Consider the following 26,624-nt stretch of genomic DNA (forward strand, 5'->3'; position numbering starts at 1 on the left):
ATAATCAAGATTTTTAAACTGTTTCCCGTACTGATCTAAAAAGCTACAATGTAATGGATATAGAATTCCTTTTCAAACTTTTATTGAAGTTATGACCAGTTAAAAAAAATACCTGAGCAGGGGCTTCATCCCGAGTCTCCTGTGATAAATGGTAGCTTGTGAGTACATAAGAAATGCTTCTTGGTATACGGTGCTGGGATTACCTAGGACCATTTGACTAAAAGTTCACTTCCTAACACAGAGCTCGCCTATGAACATTTAGTGACTTTCAGGAGCTACTCTTAGAGGCAACACAACCTTACAAATTTAGGGCACCTGTCATTCACAGTCCTATTCTCATTCCGCTAAGTGTTGGCAGGTGTGCTCTGGATTCCATCAGCTGTGTGTGAAGACCCCGCTGGCTCACACACTTCTGCTGTGTCTTTAGGAACTTCCCCAGGAAAGTGACGATGGTTATCAACAGATAGATCAAGAAATTGTACATAAAGGCCAATTTTTTACATTACTATGCCATCTTATGACCCAGGATGTCAGAATATGTTAAGAATTGTAACAGAGAGAACGGAAATGGAGCTTGAACACTCATCCCAGGAGATGCTCAGTTAGATACATTTCAGAAAAGCTACATCTGTGACTGACCCCAGCATACCACCAATGCAGCCCTTCTGTGCGGTCCCCACTGCAGAAAGCTTTGAAACGTCCTTGACCCTGACTGGATGCTGAACTGGCTTTGGTTTGCTGCTCAGACTGTGGCCGGAGGAGTGCCAGTGCACAGGCTCCCGCCACACACCGCGCTCAGGTAAGACGAGCGCATGCTCCGTGCTGGCGCTGGCCCCGCAGCCAGGAGCGTCTCAGCTCCCAGGGTTGTGTCGTAAATCAGCGAGTGAGACACAAGACGCCTTAATAAGCCAATTAATTAGGAGTCGTTTACTGCACGGGTGGCAGAGGGAGGTGTCTCTTCCAAATCTCTGAGCAACACATACAGGAAGTTTCCTGTATTTATACCTTTCGGGCTTCTCTGTCTGCAGATTTTACAAAGGGCTCTGTGTGAGTTATTGTTACAGACAGTTTGTAATCTTGTATACATAAAGAACAAACACTTGGCATAAGAATATGGGAATTATTATCAGTATTAGTCCATTACGATAGATGGCTAGCTTGCAAGGTCAGACAGTTAAGTTTTTATCTTTTTCTATTATTCAAACTGAAACAGTTATTTTACAGAATAAGAGACTGTCTAAAAATGACAGAGTTTACAGAACAAGGGACTATCTAACGATAGCAGAGAATTCAAACAGCAGTTTTATACAAGATGGAGGTTACTATGCTTCACCAGCACTACCCCACGGAACAGCCCACTGACACAGAGGCACAGCTTTAGAAAAATACCCCATGGGCACAGAGGTATGTATGTGTCAAAATAACTTCTCAAAGAAACTGAGTCTAAAATAATCTGGACTTCTGACTGATGTCCAAGGTTCTGTAAGTAAAAAGAAAAAAGCATGTTCCCTAAAGCATATAAAATGTTATTGTTATAGAAAAGTGGTAAGACACACTTTACAGAGAAGAAAGACTAAATAATGTATGACAATTATTTCTGAGTGGTGACAATACAAGGAACTTTTACTTCTAATTTTTATTATTTCTGTACTACTGGAATTTTTACATAAGTTAGTCACTTTTGGAATCGGGAAACAAAAAAATGACTAAAAAAAAAAAAATAGATCACTCTAGTAGTTTCCTGGCAATGATTCAAATTACAAGAGTGAACTTATCACCAGTATTTTAGGAACCTTTCTACAAACTAATTTCAAGCTCATCTATACAGTGTGACTCTTTGTGTACTTTTATATGCTTTTTAAAAGTACCACAAACTCTAATGTAAAAACCCATCTAGCCATAAAGAACTACAAATTTTTAAAACAAAAATACTAATAATGCCCTCTGTAGGCAAATGTTGAAGAAGGTACACAGGAAAAGGCACATAGCCAGATTTAAAAGGAAATAGACGTAGTGTGCCAGGCTGAACGAAACCAACAAAAAACAACACGCTTGCATGTGAACCAGTTCCGGCACCTGCGGGAGAGGCAGTGGGAGGGGAGAAGGGCGGGCCGGCCCTGTGAGCGCCTCTGACATCAGCAAGGCTCTGTCCGAGGGAGAGCTCAGAGCTCAGCGCCCAGCCTCCCTACGCTCCATGGCCCCTTGGGAGGAGGACAGACTCTCTCGTGGCACAAGAACCACGAGCTGGTGATTTTCTTGTTGGTCACGTCAAAAATTTCCCACTCAACTCTCTCTGGAAAGTAAAACCAGCATGCGCTGCCTCGGTTTCCCCAAGCATGCACACGGCGGAATCGTCACCTGCGAGCTGTGCCCACAGAGCAGACAGTTCCTCCCAACATGCTGGGCCCTGACTCAGCACCAGGAGGGGCCCCTGCCCTGCGCTCCGGGCTGGGCGTGGCCTGTGGCTCGCACAGGGCCCAGGCCCACTTTCACTACATGCGGAGCACAATAAAGAACATTGCTATTACAGACACTTTTTATTTCTCCTCAAAGTCATACTACATACTAAACAGATGACATGAGGTTTAAAAATAAGATGGCACATTGCCAAAGTGCATTAAATTCTGCCAAAACTGAAATATGGCTTTCTTTTTTTAACACACACATAGAAAATGACCAGAAGCATTCATATTACCTTATTAACTTTCACACCTTCTTTTGGAGTTTGTTTCGTTGTCAGGTTATACCCAATCATCTGTTTAGCCAACTGTCCCACAACTTTAGGGCTAAGAGAAAGAGAGAGAAAGAGAAAGGAAAGAAAATCAACAACTCTGTTGAAAATAATTTTAAAGCAGAGTCCATACTAAATCCTCACGTCCACATGGGCAAGGCACACTTTCCATGCCCAGGACCCATGGGACTTTCTGTTCAAAAACACAAATGAATGGAAGGGAGGGAAGGGGAGGGGAGGGGAGGGGAGGGGAGGGGAGGGGAAGGGAAGGAAGATACCCCCTACTCCCCCCCAAATAAATTATAGTCATAGTAAAGAGATAAGGCTGAAACGCACGACAGGTTTAGATGAGAGCTGAATAACAGAGACTTGAGAGCGGTAATTTGGAATGTACTGGCCAACAGGGTGGGGGGTGGTAAAGGTGAGGGTAAGAATCACTGTGAAAAATCACAGACTGGCTCAGGTGAAGGGAGCCTCAGGCTGTCTCAGACAGGAGACAGGATGCCTGGTGATGGGCAGCCGCTGCAGGTCTGGAACAGGAGCGCCGTTAGGGCAGCAGAATTTGATGTGTAAGTGGCGTCACTGCCAGCGTTTGGAATGAAACCTGACTGTCTAGGGGAGACACAGCGCCAGGGTCACCAAGTGAAGAAAACGCTTTTCTGGAGCAGAAGGAAACGGGCGTTGCCAGCGTCTTCCTGACTGTTCCCTCTATGCGCCAGCTCCAGCTCCCACCTTGCACCCACCTTCCCACCGGTGCTCCTGTCCATCGCCAGCAAGACCTTCCACCACTGCGGCCCAGACGGGGATGAAAACGCCCAGACTTACTCTTTTGTTAAATGAACGCCGCCTTTCAAACCGCTACTGAAGACACCTTTTCCTCTTCCTCCAGCTAAGATCTGGGCTTTTAAAACAATTTCTTTTGCATCTGAAAAAGAAAATTCAGAGTGGGTGGTTAATTTTAAATTATTTTTTAATCAAGTGGTAATGACATATAACTTCCAAAACTGGTAAAAGCTCTCCCCAACCAACTTTGAAAATGAAGGCAATAACGAACTTCAAAAAACATCGATGCGCCAAATACAAAGTCTGTTTATCGAGGACATTTACGTTTTTCTACCAGTTTAATCTAATACTGGACCATCCCCGGGGAAAGCAAGGCATGTGAGTGTCAAGTGCTAAACAAATCCAGGCTGAGGTGTTAATTCACTGTGTGATGACACTCCCCCGTGGCGGAGGCACCACCTGCCAGCCAGAGAGGCTCACGGCCTGTCAGTCATCTGAGATGTCAAAGGGAAGACAGGGTTACAAAAGGAAAGGTGCAAAGACAAAATGCAAAGAGAGTACGTAATAACTGTATTCTTAGAAACTAACAGTTGCTCTGAATATTGACAGGGTTGGGTAAGGGAGGAGGAAATAGATTAAAGCTAAAAGCAAGCAATCATTTTAAAGTGTTGGCAGGGTCACAAAACACCCCATGGAAAGTGGTTGTGGAACCTTCGTTTTGCACTCAACACAAGAGTGAGCTGCCTGTTCCTGACACTTAGACCAGAGTCATTAACCCGGGTATCCTATGGGCCAGGCAGGAAAGCCGGGTGTGTGAAGCAGCCAGGGATGGAGCTGGGCCTTAGCAGACAGCAATGCTCCCCTCCCCAACTGTCAGAAGAAAAAGGAAAGGCAGTCCCCAAACAAATATGTTTCATCATCCAAACAGTACCCGCCTTTGGGCCACACTTGGCATTCTCTGGGACTCATACTTGTCTAAAGTCAGAGAACTAAGTCTGACAATCTTCTCTAAGGCTCCATGGTGCTCTGGCTCAGCTCGCCAGGTTTAGACTCTGCAGACCCAGGTTTCGATCTGGCCTTCATCCTTTACTCAGCTGTGTGATGTTGGCCAAGTTACTTCACATCTCTGAGACTCAATTTACTTGATAGTGAAATGATGATGAAGATCGTTTTAAAAATTAAATGAGACAACACGTGATTACTTTATCCCAAGAGCCTCAAAACTCATACAATTAATGAAAAACTATTGCCACAGTCAGTTAGTCCATTTATTGCCTCTGTATAGTGTAAAGATTCAAAAGGAATATTTCCACTTGGGCGGAGATGGTAAAAAAGAAATAGTTGGCATGTGGCACGGTTCACGTAAAGCTGCGTAAGTGTTGGCTATCTCCGCTAGTACTTCCGCTGCCGTGACTCACAGGCAAGCACGCAAAGGTTCCAACAGAGGGAGCCACCGAGGGTTTACTGTGAAGGCAACAGGAGCCACAGAGGGAGCCGCAGGCATTGGGTAGGACAGTCACTACAACTGATGTGGTGAGCTTATTCAAGTTCATTGCCTCTGCTGGCTGGCCTTCCTTTCTCCTACATTGGCTTACACTCGGAGAACCAGGGCTCACCTTCTCTCAGAAGCAAACATAGCTCTTTCTTTGCTGCACTCTATACCCTCTGACAACTGATCCTGCCTTGGAAATGAACCATCACAGCATCAGCCAACCATGTTTTAGAATAAACTGGTTCCTATCAAACAGGAGAAGACAAGCTGTAATGACATTTATTACCAGAAACTCACCAGGAAAGGGCACCAGTAAAAAGAATGATTGCATATTTGTGCTAATGAGTTAAAGAACAGCAGTATAAGCAAGGACTCTGGAGTTAAACAACCCCGAGTGACAACTTCCAGCTCTGCCTCTAACTTCCTTCGTGGAGAAGAGGAGACTGAGGCTCAGAGGTAAAGTAGCATGCCTGTCTGTAAAATGGTCATGATAATATATGTTAGGATGATGTCAAAAAATAAATAAAATACACTAGGTACGGTGCTTATGTCAACACCTGGCACATTTAAAAAATAGCCAAAATATGATATCTATTATCATTATAATTACTTTCAGCAATTAACCAAAAGAGAGATATATAGGAAGACATTTCTTTTGATGACATCAAATGGCAGAACACTTTTTGCTGTCTCAAAATTTTAATTGTGATCTCTTCAAGTTCATTTAAAAGGGTAACGAGTATTGCATTGCCTTGTCATCCAGAAGAAGATGCCTGCCTCTCCAAGCTTTCTAGCAGCAAAACTTGAAAGCCAGACAGAATGTCTAATTGGGCATTGTTAACTGGCCCTACCCAGGCGTGATCAGATCAGCCACTGTGGTCTCAATGAAGTGTTGCCAATAACATGTTACCATGTGACCACATGTCAAAGGACTCCATGTCATCCATGTGGTAGTCTAAGCAAACACTTCAAACACCGCGAAGCCATATACTCAATCAGGCAAATAGAAAAAGGCAGAGGAAATAACCCAGTTCATCTTCTGCAATGTACACTCCAGGCCAAAAGTAAGCTCACTATCATCATCTCTTCCGGTTGGGCTCAAGGGCAAATCAGTCCAGCTGGTCAGTAGCCCAAAGCAAAGCAAGTTTTTCTCATCGTGGGGGAAACTCACATGAAGCAATTCAATTCAGTGGCTACTTCCTCAGGGTGCTGAAAATTCAGTAAAGTGACCAAATCCTACTGAACAGTAACTAGTCTTCTCATTCAGTACTTACCAGGTTGATTTACACTTAATGTCGTTATTTCTATTTCATTTAATGATCTGAATTATCCAAAACTCATACAAATTTCTAGGTGTTTCGTTTAATGTTACCTCCCTGGTCCCAAAGAGAATTACAAAAGAACATCCCATAGGTGAAATTCAGTTTTTGTCTGAATGCACATGATGGCTTCAGCATTCTTTAAGATAACAAGACAAAAAGAGCCCGGGAATCAAGCCTCCTCTCTAATCGGCTCCGTATGGAGAAGGCGGCTCCTGTCTGTACCCTGAGAGCACGCGCTGGACTTGGGGCTGCGTCATCTGGGTCTGGCTGCCTCCGATCTTCGCAGTTAACTAGCGCTTAGCAGGAGCCCAAACATGCTACATGTGCACTTCATTGCGTCCTCCCTGGCGCGGTTCCGACACGCTGCCGTGCTCATGTCTGACCAGATCCCGTTTACTATCACTATATGTGTGTTTCAGGAGAAAAGGCACGTAAAAATATATTTGATAAACTTACGGATAGATAGCAAAGACCCTCAAATACTGTGCCAGCTAAGAGAACAGTATTTACAGCCATTTAGAAACTGAAACACCCTACACCATGGTCTCGTTTAGCTCTATTAGTGCATTAGAATAATGCTTTCTCAAACGTTTTCCTCTCATTTTTACCACAACAAGTGTAACTATTGTAATTTAATTATAAAAATACAGTTTTATAGCAATTTTTATAGTCTGCCAATAGTCCCATGCTGGCCAATAAACATTCTTGGAAGCATTATTAAACCTAAAAAGAAAAAAAAAACATTAAATTCATTAAGGAAAGCATAAGCTAAGGAGAATAAGAAATGCCTTTAATTTGGCAAGCTTGGTAAAGCTGGTTCACTTTGCTTTTTAGAGATGGCAAAATATTGTTCACAAGACATAGTTTGTGGCCATAAAGCAAAAGGTTTTGTGAAGGATCAAACACCTGTATTACCGAACTGGTTTTCTTCAGCATTGCTCTCTTAAAAAAATATAATTCTTTCCTAAATGCAAAACGCAGTGCTATCTGCACTGACATGGCAACGGGACGACAGTCGATTTCGAGTCAATAACACCGGAATTGTTGGGGAAACCGGTTTCTACGGTTCACTGACTGCAGCAAAATTGGAATATCCAGTTTTCAGCAAAATTGCATGGTATAATTTCTAGAATGGCGATCACCTTTCATAAGGTTTGATAGCATTCTTAATCGAGAAAGTTAAAATGATTTCAGATTTGCCTATTACTGTAAGGCAAGGAGAAGGGGAGGGTGAACCAAGAATCAAAAGCTACCACAGAAAGATGAATGTAAAGAAGTATAAAGAAGATACAACTATAAGATGATAGGGTGGAGGCCTACGAGCCCATTTCCCAAGGAAAATAAGCTAGCTTCTGTGTTTGCATTATGACCCCAGGACCCTAACTTACAATTCTTCGTCATTCCTGTGGTATCTCCTGTAGGCTGATTCCGGGTCCCGGAGTTGTGACTACGTCACTGGGAATGAGATAATACTGCAGTGACTCCATTATTTCAACTTTCAACATGTCTGACAAAACAATTATTTCAACTTTAAACATGTCTGTTGTGGGCTCACTGAGTCAGAAATGCCGGGCTGAATGGAGATGAGAGACCCCGGGCCCCACCTGGCTGCTGCCCATCACGGCTTGAACTGCTCCTGCCTAACACAGTGGTTTCCAACCATAAGCCAAGGATGGAACCAGGCTCATCTTGACGCCGGGGGTTTGTGAGAAACAGGAAGCTGTCCAGGGAGACACTGTTTCACATTAAGAAATCCTTTATTGATAAGGCTTTCCATTGGAGTTTTAAATCTTAAATTTCCTATCAAATATGGCAACCAATTGATTCCTTAGGAAAATGCCACTATGAGCAGTTTCTTGATTATAACAAAGATAATATTATCTTAACACAAAACATGCTTTTGTTTTCAAGGTAATTTCTAAAAATTTTAGTTCCTATAAAAAATTCCTAAATTAACCTACCTTTCTGATGCTATCACTGGTGTCATTAATTAGATTTGTGACCAATAATACTCCATTGGTAATGAAATTTTTAAAGCTAGATAAAAATTACCTCTAGAAGGGCTCAATTCAGTTGTAATATCTTAATCTTTCTATAGTTTAATACTAATAAACCAATCTTACATTTTGCCTATTAAATTAAAATACCTATTTCATTAAGAAAGATTAAGGATAGAAAATCCCAATGTTGATGGCAACAATACCCGTGTGACCTTATTCAAGTGCTTACAGCTAATCCAAGAATTTCTAATGCTGTGAGACTGCAACCACAAGACATGAAACCAATCTTTTCAAAATGAAGTCACTTGAAAAATGACAATTTTTCAGGAAAAAAAAAGTACACATATAAGTTTTTACAAAATAAATTTCCAGAAGAAATCTCTACTATGTTTTTATACAGATTACAGGAAGAATGAATGACATACAATAATAAAAATCTATGTGTAACATCTGTAACTTCAACAGACCCTGGATACAGTCGTGGAAGATGAAAAGCATTTATGAACACCAATGCATTTCTACAGGGTTTTGTGGTCCAATTGAAGGGAAAGGATAAAAGAAAGCCAGCTCTAAAAGACCTTTTCTTTTCTTTTTTTCTGATTTTCAAATCAAAGGTGCATTCAGTCAAGGTTCAATTAGGCAAGCAGAACGAGAGTGAGTCCCGGCCCAGGGACTGGCGGCGGGCGCTGAAGCTCACACAGGCTGGGAGACGCTGAGCGGCTCGGCTGGGCAAACCCCTGCCTGCGTGGCCGGCACATGGAAGCTACATGATAACAGAGACATAAAAGGGATCTCCCGGCATCTCAGCCAGCGATGAACAAGAGGAGGCGACGCGTGGTGATGCCAGGACTGACATGGGAAGATAACTCATGATGCTTTTATTTTCAGAGCTGACAGGAATGACTCTGAAAATAAAATGTATGAAAAATAAGTATTTCCTGGCTGCACCCAGATTTAAATGTGTTTCTTTCGCTTTCACAGCCATGTTACTAGCATTCTGAGGTCTCCCACCCTCTTCATTAGAAATCTTCTCTTTTCCCTATTTTCTCTTATTTAAGTCAACTCCTCGATCTGGCTCTGCAGAGGTGAGGGGTGTTCTCATGTGCGAGTGTCCGGAACCGGCTGCACCGCCTGGTGACTGCTCGTTCCGCCGCCGGAGGTCCACTGACCGCACCTCTCCCTTTCCTAGGCTCTCCTTCCGAGATCAAGGCAGACCCTGCAGCTGCTCATGGTGGGTCCTTCAGAGGGCTCCTCGGCAGGGTGGCTGAGCCCTGGTGACACAGCTGTTCCCTTTGCAGCAGAGGCTCTACTCCAGTGGGTGCACACTCTCCAAGGGACACGGGCTCAGTCAGGCACAGCCTCACTCTAAACCTGGGAGCCCTGAGCCCTCAGCCTGCAGCCCAGACCCCACCCTGCAGGGGCCCTCAGCCCAGACCCCACCCCACAGGGGCCCTCAGCCCTCAGCCCTCAGCCCAGACACCACCCAACAGGGACCCCTAGCCCTCAGCCCAGACACCACCCAACAGGGGCCCTCAGCCCTCAGCCCAGACACCACCCCGCAGGGGCCCTCAGCTCTCAGCCCAGACACCACCCTGCAGGGGCGCTCAGCCCAGACCCCACCCCGCAGGGGCCCTCAGCCCTCAGCCCAGACCCCACCCCACAGGGGCCCTCAGCCCTCAGACACCACCCCGCAGGACCCCAACCTCTCTAACCAGCTCTGCTCTTTAGGGAGACCCCCGTTACAGAGGCCCTGTATCTGACTCCCCAAATGCAGGGCACATTCAAAATCCCTCACAGCCTCTGGAGCCTCGTGCCAATCAAGGAGCAAGACTGGGCACCCGTTCCTGCTCCTGAGAGCGCAGAGCTCACAGAAAACCTCCTGGCAGAGCAATCCACTCCATGAAAGTCAGCACGTACAGAAACACGGCTTTTCACTGCACTGCAATCACAGCATGAAACCCTGAACACAATCCAATGTCCAGCAGCATTTCCACATTCAGGACTGGAAAATAAATTCTATGTGAACTGTAATAATACAATGAAATAATATGCTACTACACACCCATTAACCGTGATTAAGCCTATCTTCATACATGAACGTGGGAAAATGCTCATATTTAAACCTTAATGATTAATATTTTTAAAAAATAAATTCATTTGTGAACAGAGTCACCAGGAATTCTAAATGAATTAATAAAACTAAACTGAAATTATCACTGGGGCTGGGGCGCACAGGCCGGGCATCTTTCAGTAAGGATTTAGATGTTTGTTGCAATTATCATATGTTGTCATAAAAATGAGTTTAAGATATAAGATAAATGTAGACATTTATCCACAGTAGTTTATCTTGCATAATCAAACGTTCTTTTCTGTGCCAGCCTTCATCACCTCGCTCACTGGGTGAGGGATGCTGTGCCTGCGGAGCCGTCTTAGGGAAGCAGGGCCGGTACCTCCACGCCCTCTGCCTGCCCTGTCCGGGGAGTCATCATGGCAGAACAATGTCGCGCCCTTTTAAGACATCTACTGAGTAGCTACTCTGTGGGAACTCAAAGATTAAAAAAGTCATGGTCACTGCGTTTCAGAAACTTACAATCCAATGGAGGAAAGAGATACAGATAATTGATGAAAAACCTGAATGCTGGAATAAATGTTTAGAACAACGTATAGTGAGAAGGGAAAGTGTGGGGGCACGCAGAGCAGCAAAAGGACAGAGGAGCCACAAAGAGAAGAGAACCTGATCAGCCACCAAGAGCCGTGGGTTCCAGGCAGATGGGGCTGGGAACAGACACCGGTCACGGTTACATCTCATCACTGTAGCTGGGAATCCAGCATGTAATTCCACTCCGACCCATGACGGCACGCTCTCCCCCAAAATGCAGCCATATTTGTTCTGTATCCCACTCTCCTGAAACACCCTAGTTTTCACTCTGTTCTCCACCTTGGTTCCCAGCAGCATATCAGACCCGAGAAGCAGACAGCACCTCCGCAGAGGGAATGTCCTTCCCTCCCCTGGGGCTGCTGTCACCCCAGGGCAGCCTTTCCCAGCCCTGGCCCTTTCTCTTTGCCTCCAGTGAGAGGTGAACAGGCTGTCCTGATGCACAAACATGATCAGACTGTGGGGAGGGGAGATCTTGCTGCCCTAGAATTTCCCAGGAAACGTGTCCTAAAGCAGAAAACAGAATCATCCCAAAAGAGATGGCCGAGCCGGTCACAAAGGGAGTCATTTGAGGACCAAAGGAATGAGCCTGGACTGGGAACACTGAACTAACAAAGCCGATTCCACCCCCTCTGAAGGCCCCCCGGCCGAGGGGGACCCACGGAGCCAGGGCAGGGTTCTGGCCAAGTCAACGCGGCCACTGTAGCTTCGTGCATCACGCCCCTCAGCCACCTCCCACGTGAGAGCTTCTCCTGAGCGAACACGCGGTGTGATGCAGAGTGAAGTCACCTCCTGCTCCTGAGAATGACCAATGACACTGCGGGCACATAGCTGGCCCTCAGCATATGGCCGCTCATTCACAAACATCACCTCCTTTGCACTGTGAAATCATAATCAGTGTGCTAGGAGCTTTCTCTGGAATGAGATTTGTGCTAAGTCCAGTCTTTATCCACATTTAATAGATGACCTAGGTGAGGCTGAGTCTTCCCGTCACACAGCTAGTCAGAACACGAGTCTGGATGCTTAAGCTAGAAAGAAACTTCTAGAGACTGAGCTCTAACCCCTTCACATACAGCCTCATGACTGGGTTTCCCCCCCAACATTTTCTTATGAACATTTCCAATCACCTGGAAAAGCTGAACCACAAGTAAACGTCCACACAGCACCCAGATCTGACCACTGCCACCCCTTTCCTATGTCCACTTTACCACATCTCTCCGTCATCAGTCGTCTTTCGTTTCCATGTATTTCAAAGTAAGTTGTAGACAGCAGTACCATCACCCTTAATGCTCCAGCATACGCTTCAGTAACAATGCTCAAAAGTTGGTTACAGTTCCTTTTTGGGGAGAGACAAAATTTACATATAGTGAGTGCACAAATCTGAAGTGCACCCTTCAACAGGTTTTGACAAATGCATGTGTCTGTATGATGCAAAGCCCATTCAAGAAACACATGATTGTTTCTGAGAACCTATTAAGAGTAGCCTTACTACAAAATACCTCAATAGACCAATAGGAATCTAAAGTCTCTTAACTGGATTTTCACTAAAACTAAACAACAGATGTTAACTGTGTACACCCCGATGCCTGGCCTGCAGGAGGCCCGCCAGGCCTGCCACTGGTCAGCGGTATCTCCCTACCACCTCTAAGCCAAATCCTGAGTGAAGCGTTCCTAGTCGGTCAATGAGATGCAAAGCACTGAATTCTGAAGGGATTTCTTTTTACCATGAGCATACGCAACTTTCTGAAAACCACTAATCGTTCTAAAACATAATTTTGACAGCAGTAATGGTGTGTGAGCTCAGGGAAGTGACCAGGCACAGCTGCGCCACTGTCCTGGGAATTGCTGAGACGGCTCCACGTTGGACGGAGGTAAATCCCCCTGGGAGACCTTGCGCCTCCCGAAGAGCCCGGACGATGCCGGGAGCCTGGGTGTGACGCTGAAGGGACGAGCGATGGGAGTGACAATCTTCACGCGACGCTCTTCTCTGCTGCCATTGCCGGAAGCGTAGCCCTGCGGGACTCCAGACTTGCAACAAGCCCGCAGGGTTTTTTAAAGAAAGCCACCAGAAAGTATTTAGAAGATAAAATCCAAAACATTACCAACTAAAGTGTATTACTCTTTTGAAAACTTTAGAAAATACAGATATAAATGCCTAAAAAAAGGCTGAAATGACATAAAGCCACACTGACAGTGGTTAATAACAGGTGCTGAGGGTTCAAATAATTTTTACTTTCTTCTGCACTTTTTACAGTGACTGCTTATGTCATTTATAATCAGAGAAAAGCTATCTTATGGTTTGAATAAATTATGTTTATTTGACTTGATAAGTCATACAGACTTATGCATTAGTAACAGTATTATTGCTAAGTGAGGGGAAAAAGGTTTGCTGTAATATAAAATATATACCATTAAATACATGTATATGTATATGTATATGTATATAATGTATATATTAAGAATACTTTAGGATATAATATACTGAAGTGTTAACTCTGATTATTTGGAGGGGGATAGACTATGGGTAACTTTTCTTCCTTTTGATTGTAAATTTGCTACAGAGAACATGTGCTCCTTCTGTAAATAATAGGGGAGGGGAATAGCAGCTATTTTTAAAATAAGCTTATTATGCATTAGATCGTATCGGTGCTTGAGACGTACACAGAACACAGCCATCCTTCCCACTCTCACAGTTCCCGGGTGTGCCTCAGAATGGGGGTGTGCCTCAGAATGGGGGTGTGCCTCAGAATGGGGGTGTGCCTCAGAATGGGGGGTGGTGGTGGTGCCAAACCTGTCCCCTGGCCCATGCACTGGCCCATGCAGCACAAAGCACTATGCCTCACATCATGTTTCCTTAAGGGCAACGCAAAGGGGTGCCATGCCCGAGCTCCAACACTCTAAGAGGGCCATGCGGACTTATGACGTCTGCTTTCTATGAGCATAAACTTACCATCCTCTTAAGTCCCCCCTGAGAAGAAAACATCGATCGGAGAGGATTCAAGTGTAGTGGGCAAGTCCCTGCGTTGTGGGTTGGGCAGCTCTGCACTAGGACTCAGACTTTGCCCCTTACCAGTCAGCTGAGCAACCTTGGCCGGAAAATAGAGCCTCAATTTTGTCATTTATAAAATAAAATTAACAAAAAGAGTGCCTACCTTTCAGAGTTGCTATGGGTATTTTATGAGAAGACAAAGTAAAGTACTTAACACAATGCCTGGCTTATACTGGCTTATTCTTAAGCCTGCATCATAAGTATCAAGGAAGCAGTAGATGAGGATGATAATGATGAATATGCTCACCACTGGACAAGATAATTTTTATAATAATAAATCTAATACTGACCTTCCCAAGTGTTAGGAATACAGATACCTGTCTTGTATTTTTTCCAGTCATTCAGATACAATAAAAATGTGCTCATGGTTCATGAGAACATAGGCGTTCACATCAAGATAAAGGATCAGATGCCTGGAGAGCAGCCAAATCTATGCCACAGCATCGCCCTGCCACCACCCAGCCACCACCCAGACACACTTTTGCTTTTGTAAGTAACCTGGATGCCTCCAGACCCCGGAGAGCAGTCCGCCGAGGCCAAGGCCACCGCGTTTTGATTTATGTCTGAATAGTTTGTTTAGTTCCAAGGCCTGCACATCTCCTTGCTTTTCATCTGTCTCCCTTTTGATGCAAATGGTTGTCACACGGCACAAGTGGCCCCAGCCCATGTGCCAGGACTCTGGGCGGAGAACATGTGCCTTGCCTCAGCCGGAGCTGCCCAGCATCATGCCCCGTGGCAGGCTGAGGTGCACCAGCACAGGCCGCCCTCCCCAGCATCAGTGCGGGACCCGCGCCTGTGGCGGGCTGTGGGGGAGGGAAGATGAGCTGGGAAGTGAGCTACATGCTGAACTCAGCTGGTGTCTGCCCATCACTGTTAAGATACACGATTGCCTGTCCTTTAGCACCATTGCTGCTGTCGCTGTTATTGTTACCATGGTGGTTGGGGTTGTTGTTATGTGTCTTAAAAGAGCCCACGTACTCAGCACTGACTACCCACCAAGCACTGCTCAGAGGACTGACACACCTCGTCTCCTTTCATCTTCACATCAGCCTCTGCCGGAGGCACTGTTCCTAGAGATCGGACACTGACACAGAAGGTCACACAGTCGGTCGACAGAGCACAGGACCCGGCAGAGCTGAGCTCCCCCCGTGGCAGGTGAGCATGACCGTCCTTCACTCTCACCCACTCAAGTTTGGGGCAACGGCAGAGGTTGGGGCTAGGTAAGGTGACAGCCATCAGAGAGAAGGCGAGCCACCAGATTCCTGACCATGACTTCTGGGGGCTGCCAATTAAAACGAAGAAAAGATGCAGACCCGATAATTGCAACAACAGCAACATCCCGTTTTGAGCTGCATGGAAGGGTACGCCCACCAGGTAGCTGGCAAGGGTTAGTAGCTTCAAGAACAATTCCTTTCACTGTCTATACAACCAATTGTCTTTGTGATTTAATATACTTGATCTTCCTGTCATAAAACCAAGCTGACTTCAACAGTGTCCCCTCAGTACTTTTACTGGTACTACACTTGTGAAAAAGACAGCATGCAAACTGACAGGTGCACGTCAGAGAGCAATTCTGAGAAGTCAGAGGCGGTACCAGCCCCACCTCCTCTGCGGCCTTGTCACTGCGGACACGGATGTGGACCCACAAGGATATAGGAGAGTGGACTTAAGTCCACTGTCTAGCATTGGGGTTCCTGGATTTAAATTCTGGTGCAACTGTTTTACTTCGCTGGGTAAAATTTTAAAAGTCACTTAACCTCTCTAAACTACAGGAGTTTTCCACATAGAAAATGGAAAGGACACTAGCAAGCATCTCACAGGCCACTGGGAGAACTCAAGGATGCACTCATGTAAAGACTGAACAATGCCTGGGACAGAGCAGGTGACTAGTGAACATGAGGTTCTATGGATTTTATGTCTTACACCCTCTGATTTGGGCCCCAAATGGTTCCTAAACTAATCCATCAGCCCACATCCTTCTCTAACAAATGCCACTGTTGTTTGCGTCTCTGCTAAAAGAAATACATGAGTGATTCTTACATGTGTTATCGCTAATCGCCCCAATAGTCCTGTTATTTAAAAACTGTCCCCAGTTTATGGTTGAAAATATTGGATTTCATATACTTGCCTCAGCCAGAGCTGCCCAAGGTAGTAAGTGGCTTGTTGAAGGGTGTGACGTGCAGCCCAGGCTTTTTCTAGCACATGCCAGGCAAGAGGGGCGTGGATGTTACCTTGCTGCCCAGGGCAGCAGCTCACCTGCTGAGGGCCGACACCCCCACCTCACCAGGGGCCCGGACAGAGTCAGCAGAAATCAGCTTTAGGACCAGCCTGGCCCAGTCCCTGCCAGGATGACAATCTGGTCCACCACGCACCTTGGTCATGGCCACTGCAGCAGGGACAGTCCTGGGTCAGTGTGTTTGGAGACCTAGGGAGGCGGTGCTGCCAAGAGCACACTTGCAGCCTTAATTAAATATCTGGTTTAGTAAAGGAACGCATTTTTAAAAATCCACTTTTGCACAAGTTCAATTTGCAATTCTTATTATCTATATATATAAAAGCCTAAGTGACCGTACGACCAGTAGCTATGATGCACACTGACCACTGGGGGAAGATGCTCAACGCACAGGCATGGAAACATGGAACAGTCTGATGAATCTCAGAGTGAAGGGGGGAGAGGAGAGGGCAGGAAGAGATTAACCAAAGATCTTATATGCACACTAGAGGCCCGGTGGACGGATTCATGCACCAGTGGGGTCCGTCGGCCTGGTGTGCAGGGATTGGGCCAAAATCAGCAGTCCAACATCCCCCAAGGGATCCCGGATAGTGAGAGGGTGCAGGCCAGGCCAAGGGACTCTAGTTTTTAACAGTCACTGAGACAAATGGAGAACCCCCCAGCCCCCAATCAGGGTGGTCTTGCCAACTATATATAACCTTGGCTCAGTCATGTTAGCCCACCACCTGATTCTGCCTAATTCCACCCAATTCCAGCAGACCCAGGTCAGCCGCTCTCGGCTTCAGCTACCACCTTCACTGACTGCGCACATGTTCAGTTTGGTGGTTTTGTTTTTGATTTTTTAGCTTTTTAGACTTTCAGTTGCCTTCCTATCGCCTGTGAACTTGAATGCCATCCCATGGTACCCTTTGTGTCCGACAGCCATTCTTTTAAACTTCTGCATCCTGGCCCTTGATCCAGGAGGTTAAATGCTGTACTGGCTGCCCCGCTGCATTGGGTGCTGACCTCCCTCACACCCCTTTACTGCCTCATGGAATTCAGAATTCATTTGGTTCCCTTCTTTTCTGGCAGGGGGCGTATTAGTTAGAATTGGGTTAGATGTTGAGGGACCAAAAGTTCTAAATAATAATTGTAAAGCTTTAAGTAAGACAGAAGTTTATTTTCCTCTCACATAATGTCCCGAAGGGAGTTCAGACCATGTGTGATTCCATGACCATCACACCCCCTACAGGTCTCCCACCTCCCGGACAGACTGGCTCCATTGCCGCAACAAGTCCACACGGGTTGCGCGGGAGACTGGAAATAGTCTTTCCTCCAGGCAGCCGTGGGCATTATGACACTGGCAAGCCCCTGGTCCCTGAGAACATGGGTGATAAGAGGAGGGGGTAAGGGCCACACAGGTGCCGGCAGCACACCTGGGACCCAAGTTCACTGTCACTGAGAGAAGGGGAGGGAGGTGCTCACAGAGACACACCAGTGCAGATCTCACAGCACCCCAAAACTGAAGATGCTGGAGGCTGCGGGGAGGCGGGGGGGCAGAAAGCACATTGGGAAATTGATCATATTGCTAGACTAAGAGACATTGATTGCAGAAGTAAGTATGTGGGGTCGATGAGGAGAGCCAGGTTTGCTGCGGTTGGAGGAAGTCTTTCCAAAGCGGGGAGGCTGGGAAGAACCCAAATAGGACTGGAATGTCAGGTACTGACATACACACACTTTTTCGTAACATGTAGAAAAGACATGGGTATTGATGCGTGTGTGTAAGTAAATGTGTATATGCAGAGTAGAATGAATGCATCTCTACTGAAAATAGCATCTCTCCTTAGGGAAATCCAGGGACATCTTGTACAAGAAAGTACATGTCAAAAATGACTTAGGAATGGATGACGACCCAGTGACTAAAACAGGAATTCATAGGTCCTTGCTGATATAAATAAATAAATAAGCCCGAAGGAAAATCTCCTTCTCGTGTAGATTACCAGCTCATAGATATGTACAAATGATGGAAATGAGGATCTCCAACTGACAACTATTAACCCTTTGCACTCCGCTGTCCCCTCTCAGGGGACATAGGAATTCTAGCATATCACTCAGATGTCAGAACAGCTCCCCACAAAACCCGAAACAATTACAAAGGGAAAATGTAAAATCTAAGGTGCAGAAACTTGACAGACACACGTGACCAGTGGTGGGACAGGTCACGTACTTCCTAAACCAGTGATGGTGAACCTTTTGAGCTCGGCGTGTCAGCATGTCAGCGGGTTTTGTGTCGGATTAAACAATAAACTACATATTCCCGATGTGGGACAAAGAAAACGGGACTGCATTGTGTGTTCTAACAGGAAAACACCTGGTGGCAGGCGTCAAACCACTTATTACTGTCAAACATGCACTAATCAGCCTGCAATGCATATTGGGGAGTGTTACAAAACTTATCATACTGTACAAAATTATAAACAATAAAATATTGGTTTTTTTGCAAATATACATTCCTCGATGTCACCCAATTCATATAAGTCCAATATCATTATAATACGTTACTTGGTTCCAAAATTATACTAAATAATATGAGGGTCTGTAAATGCACATTTCCGCCGCAAAGTAGCGTCGAGTAGCTGGTAGCCAATGTCCAGAATGGTTCGGAGTGCAAAGGGTTAAGAGCTAAGTGAAGGCCAGGCTGGTGGGTGGAGGTCAGATGACAAACTTGATATATGTGTGATCTCAGAACAGCTCCCCACAAAACCCGAAACAATTACAAAGGGAAAATGTAAAATCTAAGGTGTAGAAACTTGACAGACACACGTGACCAGTGGTGGGACAGGTCATGTACTTCCTAAACCAGTGATGGCGAACCTTTTGAGCTCGGCGTGTCAGCATTTTGAAAAACCCTAACTTAACTCTGGTGCCGTGTCACATATAGAAATTTTTTGATATTTGCAACCATAGTAAAACAAAGACTTATATTTCTGATATTTATTTTATATATTTAAATGCCATTTAACAAAGAAAAATCAACCAAAAAAATGAGTTCGCGTGTCACCTCTGACACGCGTGTCATAGGTTCGCCATCACTGTGACCTAAAGCGACCGAGAACAGCTGACCATGATGTGTAGGGCACTGGACAGAACCAGGCTGAGAGACATTCTACAGAAGGAAGGGTCAGGACACTTTTACCCAAGGTCTTGAAAGAAAGAGAAACACCAAGGGAATGTTCTAGAGGAGAGGATGAAGCAGACATGACAACTGAGTGCAGTGTGTGTTCCCGACTTGGACCCTGGCTCAGGGACGAGGGGACGCTGTCGAGGCAGCTGGTGGAATCTATCTGGTGGCAGTGTCCACACTGTTTCCTGCTGTGAGGACTGTGTGGGGGTGATGCGGAGGGCTTCCCGATTTAGGGAGTACATACCACAGGGCACAGGGCGATGAGGCATCATGTTCTCAAATGCTAGGAGCTGGGGAATCTGGTGAAAGTGATATGGAGCTGCTTGTATGGGACTCAGAGTTCTCCATAGTTTGAAATTATTTCCAAATAAAGTATCAAACAAACAACCTTTGGGGCCCCGCTGTTTAGAAAGAAAGGGAGTCCTGATGTTACGAGACAGCAAGTGTTCTCTGCCAGTCAGGCCTCGAGTCACGCTACCAGACCTGCTTGTCTTTCTCGGCTTTTCAGCTCTGCTGTCAAAATCCTTCTTCCCACGTCTCTGCCTCAGCTGTTGCCTTAACAACATCATTTCCTTCCCTCTGGTCCATCAATGAGATCCCAACCTGCCTAAAGCCAAACCAGTCAGTTACCATAGGCAACATGTTCTGGGCCAGATAGCATAGTGCTTTCAATGCCATAGTATCTGCACCGCATTTAAGACCTTCGGGACACAATTCTGTCCTGAGGACTAGAAGGATGGAAGTCACACAGCCAAGAAAGCTGGAGAACAAAAGTAATACCAAGCGATGTGGGAGCATGAGGCATGACAAAGTGTGAAGAGAAAACAGAAATGAGAGCAGGTTCCAGGGACGGAGGGCACCTTTACACCACGCACAAGGACCTCCCATCCCGAGCACAAAGAACAGCCTGGACTGCACTTACCCAAAAAGTCTCATTAACGAGTCTCTCAGCTGCAGTTCTAGACATGGCTCTTACAGATACAACTTGGGTTTATACACCCACCATTCACAGGAAAAGGAACCAAGACTAGGAAAAATCTCCTTCCTGGCTACAAATGCATGGATTATGTCCTCAATGACTTAATACAAGGTGGCACCAATATCACAAATTGTGTAATCATTTATAACACTGCTGTTATTGTCAACTTACATGAATAAAGACTATGTTTGATGCCGATAATGGAAGAAAATAGTTATTAATTTTAAAAGTGAATATTTTGCTTCTTTTCACACATATATTCATAGTCTATAAACATTTATTTCCTACCACTCTGTGCCTTGAACATGAAAGTGAATAAAACAGCCAGTGCCCTCCCCGAGTCCAGTCCTGGGAAGGAGACCCACATAAACCAGGAAATTTCACACAGAGCACAGATGACATCCATTTTTTCTCTTTATTAGACCTTAGGTTATGTTTCTGTGTTACCTCACTTTACTTGATTTTAAAATTGGGAACCTAATTAGGGAAACGGAACACAGGCCAGCTGCAGACTTACCATGAACTACCCCGAGCCGGTGTGATGTGTCCCTTAAATCAGCGCTTCCCACGGTCCACGGCTGGGCGGCAGCAGAACCACCTGTAGTACTGCTTAATAACTTAGAAATCCAGAGCTAATGAGTAAAAATGTCAGGAATTACACTCGAGTTCGGTGTGTTTAAAAGTTCCTCAGTAGATCCTGGTGCACAGCGAAGTTTGGGAACTTCTGATTTAAGTAACTGCCACCCATTCAGCAGAAGGGGCCTTAGCTCACGATGACACTGTTGGCCAAATCAGAATCCGTCCCTGGGCTGTGAAATTCACAGGACTGCAGATTAATTCACTTGAATGTGATTAAATGGCTTCCCTCGGCCCTGGGCTTGCAGAGAGCGGGAACGAACTGTTGGCTGTGGCATCCATAATTAATGCACTGCCTCCCACGGCTGTCCGCCTGACCTGTTTACCCTCCTGGTCTCCCATGTGAATTACAGCTACTTGTTGTTATGTGCAATTACATCATGCTGATATGAGGACACCCCGCAAGCTGTTAGCTTTACTGACTTAATAATAGATTTCAGGGTGTGATTTCCAATTAATTTCATTTCCCATATGCACATGCAGCTCCACGGGATGCCAGAATTATAGGGTGGCCATATGGTGCCCCATACGTAACAATTAAAACTAATTTTCTATTCTTTGACACTAAAAAAATAATCACACGGTGTAAATGCCACAAAGGAAATTGAAACTTCAAGCGCATCTGTATCTCGGGGAAGAAGATGTCCCACGTTTCTTCCACAGTGTGGTCCTGAGGCTGCAGCTTCCCGCTGGGCAGGGCCCGGGTGAGCGCCCAGGGCCTGAGGCCGCCCGGCTTCGCTCACCTGTGTACCCACCACCCCCTCACGCTGGCGGAGTGACTTAGAGCAGGTGTGAGGGAGAGCTGGTCTCTCTGCTTCACATCAGTGAGCTGGCTTGAAAGAACAGTTAGTTTCCTTCTAAAATAGATGATTTCTGGTAGCAGATCTTTTCTACTGACCCGTTTCCAAAAGGCAAGTCTGAGCCGATGCTGCAATCTGCGCACACGGAGCGCGCAGTCCCGCTGACAGCAGGGGCTTCTCAGGCAGCAATGTCACTGTCCTCGGCTGGGAGGGCGGGACTAGCTGCTCCTGGGGCAACTCGGGCTCCTGTGGAATTGGATGGGTGGTCCTTTATACTTCATATACAGTATAATTTTCTCAATTCCCACCGGTCTAATTTAGGCAGATCCACCAGCTGGGAAGTTAAAAAATAGAGCAATACACTACCTGTTCAGCTGACGCGGCTTCATCAGTTCTTAAGGACCTGCATTAGAACTACTATTATTAGCAGTTTCTAGAAAAGTACTAATTGTCCCTGAAGTTTTGTTTGTTTGTTTTCATTTGTGTGTGTGTGTGTGTGTGTGTTGTGTTTTTGTGTGTGTGTGTGTTTTTTGTGTGTGTTTTTTTTTTGGGGGGGGGGGTTGTTGTCAATTAATATCTTGAAGGAATAAAAAGAGGAAAAGTTCCAGATTATTTGAAGTTTCCCTTCTAGAAAAATCAAGCGTATCTGCAGCAGCGATGGAACCTGACCAGCCTCCATGCTTCCTCTCTGTAGCAGCGGCTGCCTGCACCAGAAGTAGCCCGTCTCCAGCTCTGTGGACAGCTGTCCTCCCCTGAGGACATCACCTCGGGAGTGCTAGCTCCCAGCACATGAACTCTGCTGAGCTGACTGACAGCTCACTGGGCTTTGCTTTCTGCTAGTATTCACTCCAATATTCATTTCATATTTGAGCCTGATTTAGATTTTCAACAACTTACAAACCAGCCCACCAAAATAGGCAAGGGTGGCATGCTGCATCGGTGGAACGGCTGGGAGCCGATGCCACATGATAATCCCTACAGTCACCATCATGGACAAGAACTCCTAAATGAAATCCTCTTGTGGGCCCCTCACACCCCTGCCTTAAACAACCACCTCAGAATCCTCAGAGAATATCTGGAGCCTCAATTTCTGGTACGCAAAGGGAAAAGTGTCACTTTTTTTAAAAAACTGATATAACCATATACTGCTATTTATAATAGAGTAGCATTTTTCCTTTTCAATAGAAATTAAATGGGCCTCAGATTGCAATAGTACCTCTATTTTCCCACTGGATTTTTTTAAAATAAGGAAACATTAGATTTTCAAACTGTGGCATTTTAAAAATCAAAATAATGGGCAATTCTAATGGAATCAAACCTTCTCTTAAGTAGAATTTTGACATAAATGCATTATTATTACATGTTGTATGTCAGGCACTGTGCTAGGAGCTGAGAATACAGAGGCAAATAAACTGGGCACTTGCTTTCACTCAGTTATGTATTCCTAGAGACTCAGTGCACAGATTCATGCACTGGTGGGGTCCCTGGGCCTACGAAACCGGCTCTCTGACATCCACCAAGGGGTCCCAGATTGCGAGAGGGCGCAGACCAGGCTGAGGGACCCCACAAGTGCATGATTGGGCCGGGGGTGGGGGGACCGCGGGAGGGCTCCAGGATGTGTTTGGCCCATCTCGCCCAGTCCCGGCCAGACCCCAGCAGCAAGCTAACCTACCAGTTGAAGTGTCTGCCCCTGGTGGTCAGTGCACGTCATAGCGACTGGTCGAAGAGTCGAAGGGATGGTCAGACACTTAGCATATTAGGCTTTTATTATATAGGCTGTCTGGGGGGGAAGAGGGGCAATAATTCCAAAACTGATATCATAAACTACTTCATGTAGTCTTATATGGTCTATAATCATTCCTGACTCATGAGGAGTTAATAATAAAAACTGTACTGAACAGTGTTGTTTTCTTTTTATTCCATGTGCAGTAGCATTACAGGATGACTTGGGGTATTTGTGTGAAAACCAGTTATTTTATGCTTTCAGCTTTACCTCAACTCTGTAATCCAATATTAGCTATTAAAATACAAAAAAAATGTAACACATTTTACTGGTCACTGGCTTGAGTCCAAACCACTTAACATTGCCATACAAACAAACACCCTTCATACCCATCAGCTGAGAAATCCCACTGACCTGTGAACCCTTTCTGACTTCTCAGACATCTGCAAATTATTGTGTTCCAACAATAATTTATACATTTCTACTACTGTGACTATAACCTTGCACTAGAGATATTGGTCACCTTCCATAATCTTCGAGGCCTCCTGTACAAGAACCATGTCTCATTCATGATGGATCACCAGCACCCTCCCGTGCCTGGCACAGTCAGCCAGGACACAGGTCTGATGAATGCATGTGTGACAGAGGGGGCCTGCGCGCTGCTGGACGGCTGTCACTTGGCTCCCCGTGGTTCCACTGGCTTAAACTGGAAATGCCCTAACACTCCTGTCCATCTCACTGTCAGGCCTTCCTCTTCTTATCTTCGCTTTAGTGAGGATACTCTACTCCAGTTACTGTGGTGACAACCCTGGCTCCCTCAGACAGAGCCTGCACGGTCTAGTGAAGGAGTCACACGTCTACTGAAGACCAGATTTTGACTCAAAGACAAGCATTTGCAGGAAGAGGCCCATAGGCGCTGGTGAGACTTCCGAATGAAGCTTTGGGTTCACTGAGGATGGTGAACACTCCAGTGTGTCTTTGACGTTATACAGTTATGTCTTTACTTCTCAGGTTGTAAATTTTAGAGTAATGTAAGGAAATCAACCTAAAAATCTCACAGAGGAAAGTGGTTAAATAACTCCTAATTCATCAAATGATGAACTTTAAAACAATCATCTTAATTACATTTGGGGGGAGTATTCAATGACATGGGAAATTCTCATATACAATGCTAATGTATAAAGCACATGACAACAAAAGTGGGCTCTCAATTTTGTGAAATAAAGTTATATGAAAACAGTTAATATACATATACATTTGTACACAGAAAATAAAGGAGATGAAATAAATGATCTCTCTGAGGACAAAATAAATAGATGAGTTTTACTTTCTTCTTTATAATTCCCTCTGGTTTCAATTTTTCTACTACGACCATGCATTACTTATAGTAATTCTATTTTCTTAACAGGTTTTATAGTGGATTTTACAATAACAATTCCTCTACTATCTTCCATTAGTATACATGTTCTACTTTTCAAATTGAATTGCATTCATTAAGAACACATATATGAGAAGTAAAGATGAGCCATTATACTTCTCTCCACAGTGAATAAAGTAAGCTTTTAAGAAATTTAAAAGATATAATTATCTAGGATTTTAAACATTAATGGCTACCCTTGTAATTATGAATCTCTCCCATTCCATGTTTTTAATGCCTCGAAACTGCAGTATGTTTAACCTCAGTTGGGAGGGAAGACAAAATATCAATAGAAATGAACAAAATACTTTTACATATAAGTTAATGCTGCATTTTAATATGGCTAACCTATACTTCTAATGACAAAAATTTCAAAACTAAAAAAACACTAATTTGAAAACATTTAGGCAACCTTTTTATGTACGTCGTTCTTTATTCCACTCCCACAGAAAAAAACTTCCGTCTCCTTCGTTTATTCCATTTGGAAAGAGGCCGCTTAACATACACAGAGAGATGGGCCCAGGTAAGCTGCCCACCTTGCCCTCTGGGAGATGGTCAGCTTTTCTTTGGGATCTTTCTTTGCACCTGAAGAACCTAAAATTGATTTTTCCCAGTTGAGCCAAAGTAGAGGAGGGACAATGTTTTATTAAAGAATTCCTCATTCCCTCAGAGCAACCATTTTCTTTATTTATATACAAAAAAATCTGTTTTTTTGTTCTTGAGAAAATGTTCTCAGAAAGTATCACTCTGGACATTTACTTCAATTGTACCCAACTCCAAAAAAAGAGAAAGAGAGAAAAGAAAAGATGATCACTGCCCTTCCGCAGCCTCGGCAGAGAATGAAGATGTGCTTTGATCAGCTCTCAGGAACAGTTGGCACAAATGAAACTCCACCAAAATGTAAAACCCAGGCACCGTGGAGACTGGTCTTAGGTGCCTTTGTCATGCCTGAGAGGGAGCTCATGACAGCAAAAACACACAAACAAACAAACAAAACTACTTATTAGAGTTACTGAACATTTTTCAATTTAAGAAAAGTTTGTTGTTGGGTTTAAATGTGCTAAACAAAAGGATATTCATGTCACACAAAAGGCAACTTACTATAGAGAATCCAAAATAATCCCTCAAATGAGAAGAATGAGGAGTGCGATTTTCAACCAAATGGTGAGACTAAGTCTGCTACAACTCTGCAGGAAAAGCATCTGATAAATTTTAAAGCAGCAGAGTCAAGGAAAGGATGAAAAATAAATAAAAGACAAAAAAGTAATATGATTCTTTGATCCTATGTAAGCCCGACATTTCACAGCAACACAGAAAGAGACAAATGAGAGAGAAAATGAGAAAACAAATGATCTCCCCGTCCTGGTCGTAAAGAAAACTTGTAGCTTTTTCTTTTAAACAGATTTAATTTTTTACACCAGTTTTAGGTTCACTACAAAATTGGGCATAGGTACAGAGCTTTCCATCTACCCTTTGTCCCACTGGCACATCAGAGTCGCCCAGAGTCCATAGCCAGGGTATTCCCTTGGAACTGCACATTCTATGGGGCTGGACAAGTGTATAATGACAACTATTCACCCTTGTAGTATTACCCAGAGGAGTTCCACTGCCCTAAACATCCTGTGTTCCTCCTGTTCCCT

At 44.8% G+C, this 26,624-nt stretch overlaps 1 protein-coding gene across 1 annotated transcript in view; it reads right to left on the bottom strand.

The window, feature by feature from the left end:
• SUCLG2 (succinate-CoA ligase GDP-forming beta subunit) overlaps nucleotides 1-26,624 on the bottom strand; it is a 102,230-nt gene that overhangs the window by 26,226 nt on the left and 49,380 nt on the right. The window contains exons 3-4 of the mRNA XM_014460031.2: nucleotides 3,557-3,656; nucleotides 2,696-2,786 (exon numbers count right to left, since the gene is read on the bottom strand). Of these exons, the coding sequence (XP_014315517.2) occupies nucleotides 2,696-2,786; nucleotides 3,557-3,656 (191 nt within the window). The remainder of the gene's footprint in view (nucleotides 1-2,695; nucleotides 2,787-3,556; nucleotides 3,657-26,624) is intronic.

This window comes from Myotis lucifugus, unplaced genomic scaffold (genome assembly GCF_000147115.1).
Source record: "Myotis lucifugus unplaced genomic scaffold, Myoluc2.0 scaffold_123, whole genome shotgun sequence".
Taxonomy (NCBI): Eukaryota; Metazoa; Chordata; class Mammalia; order Chiroptera; family Vespertilionidae; genus Myotis; species Myotis lucifugus.